The 13547-nt window shown below is 35.5% G+C and overlaps 1 protein-coding gene across 2 annotated transcripts in view; it reads left to right on the top strand.

Annotated features, from left to right (window-relative positions):
• Rbm46 (RNA binding motif protein 46) overlaps positions 1-11159 on the top strand; it is a 50837-nt gene extending 39678 nt beyond the window's left edge. The window contains exons 5-6 of one of the 2 annotated variants that reach the window (XM_036190606.1): positions 5021-5080; positions 9213-11159. In XM_036190606.1, coding sequence (XP_036046499.1) covers positions 5021-5076 — 56 coding nt within the window. In that variant the 3' untranslated portion in view covers positions 5077-5080; positions 9213-11159. The remainder of the gene's footprint in view (positions 1-5020; positions 5081-9212) is intronic. The other variant, XM_036190607.1, reaches the window with a different exon arrangement.
• The last annotated feature ends 2388 nt before the right edge of the window (positions 11160-13547 follow it).

Below are 13547 nucleotides of genomic sequence, written 5' to 3'. Positions count from 1 at the left end.
TTCTCATGTTGTGGTGACTCCAAACCATAACATTATTTTCATTGCTACTTCAGAACTGTAATTTTTTTGATTTTTGTTTGTTTGTTTTTTGTTTTGTTTGTTTTGTTTTGTTTTTCAAGACAAGGTTTCTCTGTAGCTTTGCCCCTTTCCTGGGACTCACTCTGTAGCCCAGGCTGTCCTTGAACCCACAGAGATCCCTCCCGAGTGCTGAGATTAAAGGCATGTGCCACCACCACCTGGCTGAGAACTGTAATTTTGATACTGCTATGAATCATTATGTAAATATCTGATATGCAATATATCTGATATGCGACCCCTGTGAAAGGGTCATTAGTTCCTTAAAGGGGTCATGACTCACAGGTGGAGAACTACTAGCTCGTACCTGTTTTTTTTCTGTCACTTATTTACAAACATTTTGTAGGATATATATTTTATAGTACCCCTTTTCACTGTGACTACTTTTGTATTCATAGTGTATCTTGACAAAATAGAAGTTACTACTTTTAATATAATTCCATTTATTAGTCTTTTAAAGTTAGTGACATTTGTGTCAAACCATGAAGAATTGTCCTTTATCTTTTTTGTTTGTTTTGGATTCAGAATTTCTAGCCCAAGCTGTCCTCACACTCCCTATGTAGCAGAGGGTGATGTGCATGCAAAGCTACCAATTTACCAAACTAAGCTTATCTTCAGCCCTCTTATATTATTAACTTCTTTAAATGTCCATTTTGTGTGCACACGTATGATATTTATGAGTGTGGGAATGAGAATGGCATGCCTATGGAAGTCCTATAACAGCTTTCAGGAGTTGGATATTGTCTTCTACATTGTTGAAATAAGGTTTTTGGTTGTTTCTGCTTTCTGCTAGCTATCCTGGGAGGTGCTTGGTCATGCTCCTGTCTCTGCATTCCAGTTCCCCATATAGGTGCACTGGGATTACAGAAGCTTGTGTTACTGTATCCAGCTTTTTAAGGGGTTTTGAGTATCTGAACTCAGGTCATCAGGCTTATTTACATAGCTAATGCTTCGCCCACTAAATCAGTCCCCTATTCCATTTATTTACATTTAGGGAAGACTGCCATTACCCCCTGCCCAAGTCTATAGTGTCATACATGCATAAATCAGTGGCATGTGTGCTCACATGTACCATATGATGAACTAGTGTCACATTAGCAGAAATTAGTGATATATGTGTACCCATGTACCATACAATAGACTAGGTGACAATCAACTTTTTTAAACATTAAAAGCAGGAGCAGCTATCTGAAAACATTCTAATTTTGTGTGGAAATACTGATGAAATTATTTCAGCTTTGTGTTTCATATCTTTGGTATTTGGAAGATAGTTTTTGCTGTGTTAACAGGTTTTATTACATGTATGAGAAATATCTAGTATTGTCTTCAAATACCCATTTCTCCTTTGCTTTTATCATTCTGCTTACACCCCTGTTAGACCTTAATACTTGCCTTCAGTATTTTCTGTCCTTTTGTATGTTCAGTCTGTGTATTTCCTTCTTAGCATGCTGGGAAGAAACACTGAATTGGATTTCTCAGATTTGGAATTTTACTTGAGTTGTTTTTGTTTGTTGTTTGTTTTTCCTGGAGCTTAGGATCGAACCCAGGGCCTTATGTTTGCTAGGCAAGTACTCTCCCACTGAGTATTTAGTTGTTTTGATTATTATTTGCTTTGTAGCTTAGTCTGACTCTTCAGATCTACGATTACAGACCTGTGACACCATGCCTAGCTCAATTTAGGATTTCCAGTTTCTTCTAAAAATTTTAGCCTTTAAATTCCTGAGCATATTGGGCATAGCTATTTTTATTATCATTCATATGTATTAGTGTATTTGCATATGTTCTGTGTGCATCTATGTATGAGTATTCTCACTGTATGGACATGTGTATGTATGCTCATTTTTACTATATGGACATGTATGTGTGTGTGCATTTGGAGGCCAGAGGTTGACATCTGGTGTTTTTTACTTCATTTACACTTGCTCTCCAGTTTGCCTCCTTTCTCTCTTAGCTTACCCTGAGGATCCTTTCTTCTGAGCTCTGAGATTACATCCTTCCAGGCTTTGATGTGGGTGCTGGGGACATCCAGGCCAGTCCTCACACTTATGGGGCAGGCACTTGGTTGAGCTGTCTCCCCAGGCCCTGTTGTGTCCATTAATCATATGAGATAACTAGGTTTCACCCTAACACCATATCATATATGTATGGCATGTTCTTTGATTATATCCACGCCCATTAATCTCTGTTCACTCTTCAGTCATCCTGCTGATCCCATTTCTCATTTCAAGTAGTGTCACTGTTTTTATGGGGGTTCTGCTTGTAAATAAAGAGTTTGCATATGAGAGAAAATGTAATATTTAACTTTCTGAGTTTATATCATATAACATGATGATCTCCAGTCCAATACATTATCTTGTAGATGCCATGATTTCATTTAAAAATATTTTTAAACATTGATTTGTTGGGGGAGGGTGCACACAGGTGCATGGCATCTAAAAGGAGGGCAGAAATCAGTTCTCTTCATCCACTGTGTAAATCCCAAGGGTTGAACTCAGGTTGTCAGGCTCAGCAGTAAGCACATTTACTCACTGAGCCATCTTGGTAGGTAGCCCCTTAACTCATTCCTATGATTAAATAAAACTCCTTTTGTATTTATGATACATTTCCTTTATTTGATCATCTGTTGCTGGGCTGGTTTCATTATGTTGGTTAATGTGACTGTTGCTGCAGTAAATATGGATATACAGATATGTCTGTGGTGTGCAGACATAGAATACCTAGTGTATATTCCAGAAGTATGGTATAGCCGGATCATGTGATCATTCTTAGTTTTTTGAGGAACTTCCATACTGATTGACAAAGTACCTGTCTACTCTTCACACCCCTACTAGCAGTGGATAAGGATCGCTACTCCTTGTAAGCACTTGCATTTTCCTAATGGCTAAAGATACAGAACACCTTTTCATAAATTTTTGGCCATTTATATTTCTTTTGAGAACGTCTATTTAATTCATTTGCCTATTTGTTGGTGGGATGATTTGTTTTTTTGGTAACAAATTCTTTGAGTTCTCTATTTTGTATAATAATTCTCTGCCTTTGCTGTGCAGAGATTTTATTTGCTGCATTCTCATTTTTTAGTTCTTGCCATTGTGTCCCAAGCTATTCAAAAAGTCACCTCCTATCTCTGTATCTTGACATGTATCCCCTATAGTTTAGAAGTTTCAGCTTTATTACTTGTTTGATCCATTTGAAGTTGATTTTTGTGCAGCATGGAAGATAGAGGTTTAGTTTTACCCCATAGCACAGCTTCTCAGCTCCTCATGGTCTTTCTGCTGATATACACTAGGAAGCACATCTGTCAGAATGAGACAGAATGAAACAGATACTCTTGTTTTCTCACTGGTCTACATGTGGGTTTATGTGCCACTCTCAAGACATAATTATTTTAATATCCAGTTTGAAGCTTATTATCTAAATATCCTAGGAATCTGATTTTTATTGCTATTTCTGTTGGCTTTAGATGATGTAGTTTATTTTCTTGTATATTGATTTTTTATTGGAATGCCAGATATTTTACGTGAAAAATTATAGAGAATTTGAAGCCTAAAATGATGTTACCTTTACTCAGAGAGGAGTTATTTCCTCATCACAGAAGTGCCAAAGGGTTGAAAAGTCTGCATTGTCTTATTCCCATTGGGAATCGAGATGCTAAGTTCAGTTCACCCTGCTGGTCTTCTTGAGGTCAGTTCACTCTGCTGGTCTTCTTGAGATCAGTTCACCCTGCTGGTCTACTTGAGATCAGTTCACCCTGCTGGTCTACTTGAGATCACTTCACTCTGCTGGTCTACTTGAGATCAGTTCACCCTGCTGGTCTACTTGAGGTCAGTTCACTCTGCTGGTCTACTTGAGATCACTTCACTCTGCTGGTCTACTTGAGATCAGTTCACCCTGCTGGTCTACTTGAGGTCAGTTCACTCTGCTGGTCTACTTGAGATCAGTTTTCACCAGGGCTGGTCTTGCCTTAACAGTAGCTCCTCCTCAGTTCTCAGTTTGTTACCTCTGAGTTTCAGTGATGTTTCCATGTATAATTTCCCCTTGTTTGTCATCTTCCTTTTGAGAATTGACCAATCCTTACAGGGACAACGATGATTCTCAGAGAAGTCTGTACCTCTTTGGATTTTCAATGTCTTAAGATCATGGCCCTATAATTTGTCATCCTCTTAGCTGTTGTCAGTGTTTGTAGAAAGGTGTTTTGTGTTTAAAAACAAAACCAATTAATGTTACCTAATTCATTATTTTGTAACAAGTTATTGTGATATTTTATACTGAATTATGTTTAAAGTATTATTTAAAACTCTACGGTGCTTTTGGAGATCATCAGACATGTTTTACTTGTGCATACTTGTGTGTAGTTTCTTAGCGTGGAGTTGATATATATTCTTGATGGAAAGATTCAAGGTATATGGAGTGATGACAACTAAAATAGATGGATGTTACAGTGGAACTATGTTTGGTTGTAGTAGTTTCCTAGGAAAATTGACTAGTCAAGAAAGTTTAGCATTATTTTGTCCATCTATCTTTTCTAAGGGCAGGAAAGAAATAATGCTTCATGTGTAAGTACTTCAGAACATTTACATTTCCTGAATTTGTTTAGATCTCTCGGCTTTTCTGAAATTATGAAGCCTTGCTTAATTTTTAAAATCCTTTTTCCTAATAGAGTATTTCCTGAGTACACTGATGAGTAAGAATTTAATTGGCTTAGAAATGTTTTTTTCAGATGATGTACTAACTCATGACTTTCATTTAGATATCAGAATACTGTTCTCTGTTCATCTTTTCAGAGTCCAGAAATGATACCTGTTTGCCAATGTCTCTTTTTCTCCTTTTTTCTTATTTACCAATCAAAAAGTTTTAAACTAAAGTTATCAAGGATTCCATGCACTTCCAAGATAGGGATAACATCAACGTTAAAGACTCAATTCTTTTCTGTCTTCACTGCTTACAGACAGGGAACACAGTCTCTTCAGCCTGGACCTGTGTAGAAGAATTTGGAGAAAATAAGCAGGTAAGAAAACACCTCTTAGGAATATTATGGTATATTTTGTTCTCAGAACAGCAGTTTTCAGCTAATCCTCTCCTGGCCATATGAGGAAATGCCTAGAATTGTCTAATAAAATCCTGTGTGGTATTTTGTTTATAATAGTTTTATTAGCTATAGACTCAATTAAGAAAAAAAATGAAAATTTTCCATATTTCAGATATTTTTCAGTCTTTGAACTTAACAATGTTCTGATATCTAAATTGAAGCACTGAGATTATAAGTAGTAGTTTAAATCAAATACAGTTAAGAGTAAACAATGCATTTCAATTGTCTGGCATTTCTCAAACTAAGCTGAGAATGAGACTATTTTTCTACATCATTAAAATAATATTTTGACTCTAAATTGTTTCTATAACAATTCTCTGTGTTGTTTTTCATGGGGCACAATAAAGAGACCTGTAAGGGGGGTGGCTTGAAGGCAGTTTATGATTTGCCAAAACTTCTTTTTTACATATAAAGGAATCAGCCTATGCAATAATTCTGTGTTCCTGATTAGGTTACTTCATCATGGTGTGCCTTAATCCAACATTATCAAGGGAGTAATGAGAGTGCTTGCGATGCTTTTAGAGCGTTTCCGTTACACCCGATCTTACATGGCTAATTGTGGCACGTGCCAAGTGCTAGACAAGTGTTATCTGAGATGATTAATGTCTGTGAGAAATACGTTTATTATTCTTGACACTTAAATCTTAGACCCTAAATTTATCTTCACAGATTTTAGTAAAACTAGCTGCTAAACTTACAGATCTTAAATCTTAACTAAATGTCAAGCACACAGTGCTATTTTAGAACTACCTTCTTTTAACCTCATAGGTTTAGAGCAACTGGGAGGACAGACTTACTGGCAAAATGAAACCTGAGAAGGGTTGCTGTCTTTGTTTAAGTTTAAGCCTTTTCCCTTCAGTCTGGCCCAGACTTACCTAGTGAGCTGCAGTTTGGGGCCTATTCCGGAGCCTAGACTTACAGCTCCAGTCACAGTTCTTGCTGAGAGGATGCTGTCCAGGCAGTTTAGAAACCAGCGTTAGAAAGAGTCTGTCCCTGTGATCTTAGTACACAGGGAACAAATCAACATCTCACAATGTGGTTTGTTTGGTCGTCTTGCTTCTTTCAAAGGAAAGCAGCTAGACTAGTTTCACTGTCAGTGGGCACTTGCTTTATATGTGGTCCTCTTATCCTTTTGTTTGTGTGCTAAGTTTGGTCGTCTAGTGGGATTTATTGTTTGCTTGAAGATGTATGGTAGAGGACTGCCAGAAATGCTACTGGGGAAGTAGAGGCGAAGGGATCAGAGTCATGATCGTCCTGGTATAAGTTAAAGGATAGCCTGGGGTACATGAGACACTGGTGGTGGAGAGGGAGAGGAGAGAGATTTCTAGGAGAAAATTCTCAAGGTTGATCTCCACACCATTGCAAATGAAAGTACAAAAAATTTTTTATCATGTAAAGAAATGCGGAGAGAGCTGCATGCATTGAGAACAGAAGCTGTGAAAAATGGATAGGTGCACGTCACACCCAAGTAGCTTAGAGAATAGCACAATTGTCTTAACCTTTGTTCTGCTGTCCTTTTGAAATGGAGGCCTTTGGAGTTGCTTGCTTTCAAATACTCTGCGTAAAGTTTCTTGAGGCCAGCCTGGTCTACAGAGCAAGATCCAGGACAGGCACCAAAAACTACACAGAGAAACCCTGTCTTGATAAAACAACAACAAAAAAGTTTCTTAAAAGCTTGGCCAGATGGAAATAATACCTTCCTAAGAATCAGGAGGTTTAAAATTTTAATTTGTTCAGTATCCATATACCTGTGGACCTTATATCCATGTACCTGTGGATCTGTCTTATCTAAATCAGCTGTCTTCTCTCTGTCATTCAGGTGAATTGGGGTCATTTGAATTAACAACTTATAAAGTTTCAGTCCATTCTCCATTTTCAATCTGGAATTAGATTAGCACAAATTTTATTAGTATCAACAGTCAAAAGACAAAATCAGTATTGATGAGCAACAGGCTTAACATATCTGAACAAAGATATTTACATATGTAATGCATACATTATTAGTCATAAAGGAGTCTAAATTAAAACCACAGCGAAATGCAATATCACATGTACTGGCATAGCTATAGGTTTGCTGGTGTATACCTGTTACCACATTGTATAGGAGGCAGAAGTAGGAGGATCAGTGCAAATTTGAGGACAGACTTTTCTACAAGGTGAATTCCAGGCCAGCCAAACAACACCCTCCATCCTCGTGTGTGTGTGTGTGTGTGTGTGTGTGTGTGTGTAGGTGTGTAGGCTGGCATACCAACTATTATGGAAGATGAGATGTGACAAACTGGCAATTTCATATTTTACTATTTGAATACAGTTTGGTCACAGTGAAGAACTCTAGAGCATAATATCTCCACCCCATGCCTCGGCAGCCCTGTTCCCAGGTATTTACATCAAAGAAAAAAAATCACAAAAGGTTTACATAAGAACAAGCATAGAGCATATTTGTAAGAGATCAGTGTTCGAAAAGTTTATATGTTTATCAACAGGTGACTGCATAAAAATTATAGTATATTCATGTAGCTAAATAATACTTAACAATGAAATGAAAGAAATTGCTGAAATAGGTAACATGAATCTTAGAAATTATGTTGAACAAAAGAAGCTCAAATAGCAAATATTTTAAAAATAATAAAATCCAAAACCAGATGAGTGAATCTATGGTGGTAGAAAGTAGGAAGTGACTACAAACTGAAAGAGACAGAGATGACTTGGTGAATTGGTTTGTTACCTGTTCAGTGTGGATTGCATAGGCTTATATAATTAGCAAATCAATAAATGAATGCATAGTGTGTGTCTTTTACTGTTTGTAAATTGTACCTCAATTTTAAGTTATAAAAGACAGCTGAATTGCATGAAGTATGAATAAACTCTGAAATTGGCTCTCTGTCATTCATTAAGAAGGGGAAAAAAGATGTACAGTTCAGTTTGGGTCTGAAACAGTGGGACTGAAGTCTTGAAGATGTACTTGAAGAGGAAAAACTGGGGTGGGGTGGGGGCAAGTATATACATGCTTGGAATTTTTACTCTGTTTTTTTTTTTTTTTTGCTTTCTGCTTTCTATGATATGTAAATTATATCTAATGAATATGCAAACTCTTAGGCTTATTTAACTATTTTCATTTTACATTTAATTTACTATCTTATTTGACAGGTGTTCTATTTTCTAATCAGCCAGTTGTTTTTCTGAATATACTTAGATTCATAGTGGTTTTAGGAATAGAACTTATTTATGAAATACTTGTGAAATTTTAAGAAACATCTAGCAAAAGTCTTTCACTTGCCTAATTCTTGCAGCAGTTTGGAGATTTTTCTCCTTTTATCTTACATGAATCATGTTATAAGTCAACATCTAATTTTGGATTTAATGTAATTTTCTTTAAAAATGAGAATATAGTAGGTGATCCATATTTGCTTAAATATTTATGGTAGGGGACTGCCAGAAATGCTAAGTGTTAGGCTCATAGCCAGCTCTCTCTCTTGTTTTTAAATCTTCTGGAGATACCTTCTGAGTCCACATTTTAGAAGTAGGCTCCATTACCTCTTGAATGGATGTAAACTCAAAGAAAGCGTGATATTTCTTTGAAAACTACATTTCCTATCTACTGAAGTCAATTTTAAATCATATTGTTGATAACTACATTAGTAAAATTTAAAGAGCTAGGTGTATTAGAGGTTTGTGGCTACTAAGGGACAGTCTTCAACAGGAAACAATCAGAACTTTTAAAGGGCAATTTATTCATCAGTACATCTAATGTTTCAGTTTATAGTCAATATTTTAACCCTTGGGTAAAGTAGATTCTGTAAAAGAAGAAATAAATCTGATGTTAGAAAAGTAAATAGTTTCAAAGTAATTTCTCAATTCAAAATTTCCAATATTTTGAACATTTTTTTTGACATTTCAAAACATGTTTATTATTTCTTAAAACAAGCTTCTTTATTGATCTTGTGGTACCATTCATAAAAATTATCTTATAAAATTTAATTAGAGTTTTACAATGCTAGCAATTAAACTTATTTACAACTGATTTTCATTTTTTTTATTTTTTCTTAAATAGGTCCTTTCTGATGTTGCTTGAGCTTATTCTCCTGCAGTTGGTCTCATTCCTGTTGGTTAAACATTAAGTCCCATGACAACATACAGTTGATGCTCATGTGTTGTAGGCTTCATAGTGAATGCTACTGGAGGGAAAGCTTGACCTTCCATTAAATGACCTTATTCCATTTCTTCCATCCCAGCAGTACAACAGCTTTTATAAATGATCGTTTTATAGTCGCAGTCACCACCTTGACTTACACTGCAGTAAAGAGCATAGTTGAGTTTTTGGAAAGTACAGGATCTACAAATTTGGTCAATAAAACACACACATACAGAATTACTATAATTAAGGAAGCAGGAAATTATTGGTATATACATAAGATGAACGTATGTTTGAAATAATAATTTCAAATATAATTGTTTTAATAATTTGGTTAATTTTGGATATTTTTCTATACTATTAAGTTGATAATGGTTTTTGAAGTTCATTTGGTAGAGATGATTCATTTTACTGTTTTGTGGTACCAGTGAGACTCTAATGTTAAATTGATGTGTTTGGTTATATGAATGTTTGTGCCAGCATTTAAATAATGAAATTTTGGACAGTTAGTTTATACCAGAAGTCCAGAGGCAAATGTTTATGCTGGTTTGATGCCTAATATAGCTTTAAAAAAAAAGAAAAAGAAAAAGAAACTGATTTGCTGTTCTTTTTTTCTTCATGATATATACTTGGTGTCAGAACCAAATTTAAAGAAGCTTCTTTGTTGATTAAATAGAAATCAGAGGTTCTCTTTTTCTGTGTTAAAAAGCAAAAGATACCCAAGAATGCACTATAGTAAGATCTGTGAAGCAGTGTTATCAGTTAAGGGAAGAGTCCTGATTTGATGTAACTGTTAGTGTCTTCACTGCAGTGATAATATACCATCATTACAGTAGCGTCAGGTATTTAAATGTTAGAACATTATGTTAAAATGTGATTGTTGTCTGAATGTTTTGTCTCTTGAATTAAATTTGTGTCCTTAAACATGTGCAGCATAATTGTTCATATATTTATTTACAGACTACAATTTCCGTCGCAGCTCAATAAATAGTCTTTCCCCTGTTAGTGCTACCCTCTCTTCTGGGACTCCCAGCGTGCTTCCTTATACTTCAAGGCCTTATTCTTATCCAAGTTATCCCTTGTCACCAACAATATCACTTGCTAATGGCAGCCATGTTGGACAACGACTATATATCTCCAATCAGGCCTCATTCTTCTGAAGAAAGTCTGGATACATTAGTATAAACTTTTCTTTGTATATGGCATGAAAATTAAAGTACTGTTGTATTTTAGAATTGGGTTTGCACATTTGCCTTTAAAACTATTTTAACATATTAAACATCATCTGTAATAGAAAATGACAAGAATGGTAGGATCTGGGGAGATGCACTTAAAAGTTATTCAGTGATAGAAAACTACTTCTGTTCTTTGTAAACTTTGGGGATTTCTAATTCCTGAATTTGAGAAGATTCCAGTAATTTATGTTTTTTGTATAACAACTTTGTAAAGCATCATCTCACAAGTATTGAAGTACTTAAAGACAGTGTTTATACTAGACTAGATTACCAAGGATCGCTATCTGTAGTGGAGTTTGGAACAGTTATGTAACCAGAAGCATCTAACTATTATGTAGAAAGAAATGATGAGACAAAAAAGATTAAGATGCAAATTTTTGGCAGTCGTAATGAAAATCAGTCTACCATTGTGGTCCTTGAAAGTAACTAAATATTTTAGTTAATATTTGTTACACAAATAAATTACAATTTTGCTGTTAATATATTTAAGGTTTTTATAGTTATGCTTCACTTATGTTTTGATATTCATTACATTGTTTTGGTAAAAAGTGTTAATGTTTTTTAAATGTTGAAATCATGTGTTGTTTAATTTTTATACTTCAAATTCTTCAACATTAAATATATGATGCTACTAATGTGTGTTTTGTTTTTATTGGAATTCACATTCACACACACACAGATGTCTGTCATCTTTGAGAAGAGTTTTACTTGCCAGGTCAACAGTTGCAGGGTCTTAGGTTTGATGTCTTCATGAGATCAAAGTGTCAGATATTGTAAAGAGATTTGTAAAATAAAAATAAAATCATTTTCAAGTGCCAGTGAAAATGTTTTAATGGTAGAGTTACAGAAATTTCCCTTGTTACTAAAGAATAATTAATGAATTCAGATAATTTTGACTTCAACAGTTTATTGGCATACATGGATAATTATAACAATGGTTTTTATAGTTGATATCAGATATTTTAGATATCATTAATATCTAAATATTAAATATTAAAAATAACAAGTGGTAGAGCCAGAACTTGAATACATAGAATTCAAGGCAGTAGCAAATAACTTTCATTTCAGCTTAGTTTGATTTTTCTAGCAGAAAGTTGTATGAAGAGTAAATCTCACTTTCCGTGCTAACGAAGGCTCATTCTCCATGAAGCATATGCACTACCTTTGCAGTTAAGTGCTTTAGACTTTCTCATTTGAAGGAATATGGAGACTAAATCAGCACTGCACCTATTCCACACAACTTGGATATAGGATAGGCTCCTGGGTGAAAGCCATCCATTTAGAAAACATGCAGTGAACTGCTTCCAACTGCTGTGAGAGTGCCACAGGACACAGGTGACTCGGACTCTAAGCCAGAACAGACAGCTCATAGAAAAACACTTGTGATAGCCCAAATAACAAGTTGCTACAAATTTTCTCATGGGACTTTTCATCTTGGGAAAGGAAAAAAAACATCAAAATAATTTGGGATTGGGGATTTAGCTCAGTGGTAGAGCGCAAGGCCCTGGGTTCGGTCCCCAGCTCTGGCAAAAAAAAAAAAAAGAAAAAAGAAAAAAGAAAAAAAATAATTTAGAGAGCTGTCAACCACATAAAATATATGAAGATGTAATGGTAAGTGCATAAATTTTGGTATCAAGTTTGACTACTACTATTGTCAAAAACCTGTTCTTTGAATTTGAACAGTTTTTAATCTATTTGGGTCTAGCTGAAGGCCTCTGTGGAAGCTAATATGGTCCTCATAATATTAAAGCTAAAACATTAGTAGCTGATATTTTGGGAATATATTTGTACTAGTGTAGTATTTGTTTTTCTGCACAACTTTCATCACTTCCTCCTTCAATCCTTAGTGCAGTAGTCATTGCATTTATGTGAAACACCCTTTTTGTGCAGTGGTGTGGATGAGTAGTAATCGTGTTCATAGTGTATGAGACTTAGTGACTAGTGAATATAACTAATTCCATGCTGCCTTAATTTCTGTAGAACAGGTTAATTATATACAGCACTTGCCCTAAATGGAAGCTACCTTCTTTTATCACAGCTATTGATAGATCTTAGGCATAATATAGCTCACTGGGCTAAGAAACAGTCCAAATGACAACCTTAGTGAAATACTGTATGTGGCTTTTTGTAAATATCTATTGCTAAGGTTTGGGGCCATCACTACAGAGCTGTGGTCTTCAGAAAGATGGAAAAGCATAACGCAGAATTGGTTAGGGTGAATAAGGCTGTTTGTAGCAATGATTCAAAGTTTAGAAACCATAATAAAAGGCTGGTAAAGCCAATTTTAAAAGAGCCTGCTTGGCAAAAAAGAACTATTGATTATATCACAATACAAATATTGAGTATAATATTGTCATACTGAGCAAAAATCTAATATCTAGATGTCCCCTGAATATCTAAAACTCAACATATATAATTTAGGTAACCCTGTGTCTTTTCTTCTGTGCTAATTAATTTTATAGCCACCGATATTAACATGATCTGTTAGATTATTTGTTGTTGCTGTGATAAAATACCTGAAAAAATTTAAAAGGGGAATATATCTTTTTGCTCATGTTTTCAATGCAGATCTACTGTTGTAGGCCTGAGTGGACCGTGGTTGGGTGGTGGGTAGAGCAAAGCTGCTAATCTCAACAGCTGGAGTTATGGAGTGGGGAAGGAGAGGGTATGAGGATGATTATGACTTAATACCCAATACAGGAAAGGACTATGGATAAAACAGCAAGGAACCTAAACAATTGCTGTAGGCAGATCTGATGAAGGCTCAGCTGGTTTCTGGGAATTTCAACTTCTGGGACTCACCCTGTTAAGTCACCATTGTCATTTAAAATGATCCAACTGGCTAAATGCATTCTGCCCATTCCTGTTTCGAGAAAGAAAAGGAACCCAGCTCCATTCCACAGCCTGTTAAAAGCTTTATATAACCCATACAGGGCCAGAAGGTGCTGCTTATTTGGACACCTCCTGCCCTGTATTAGGCACTTGTCTCTGGCTGTGTGTGCTATATGCTGTCTCTGTT

This window comes from Onychomys torridus, chromosome 6 (assembly GCF_903995425.1).
Source record: "Onychomys torridus chromosome 6, mOncTor1.1, whole genome shotgun sequence".
NCBI classification, from domain to species: domain Eukaryota; kingdom Metazoa; phylum Chordata; class Mammalia; order Rodentia; family Cricetidae; genus Onychomys; species Onychomys torridus.
The sequence above is the reverse complement of the archived record's forward strand: the minus strand, read 5'-3'. Positions and strand labels throughout refer to the sequence as shown.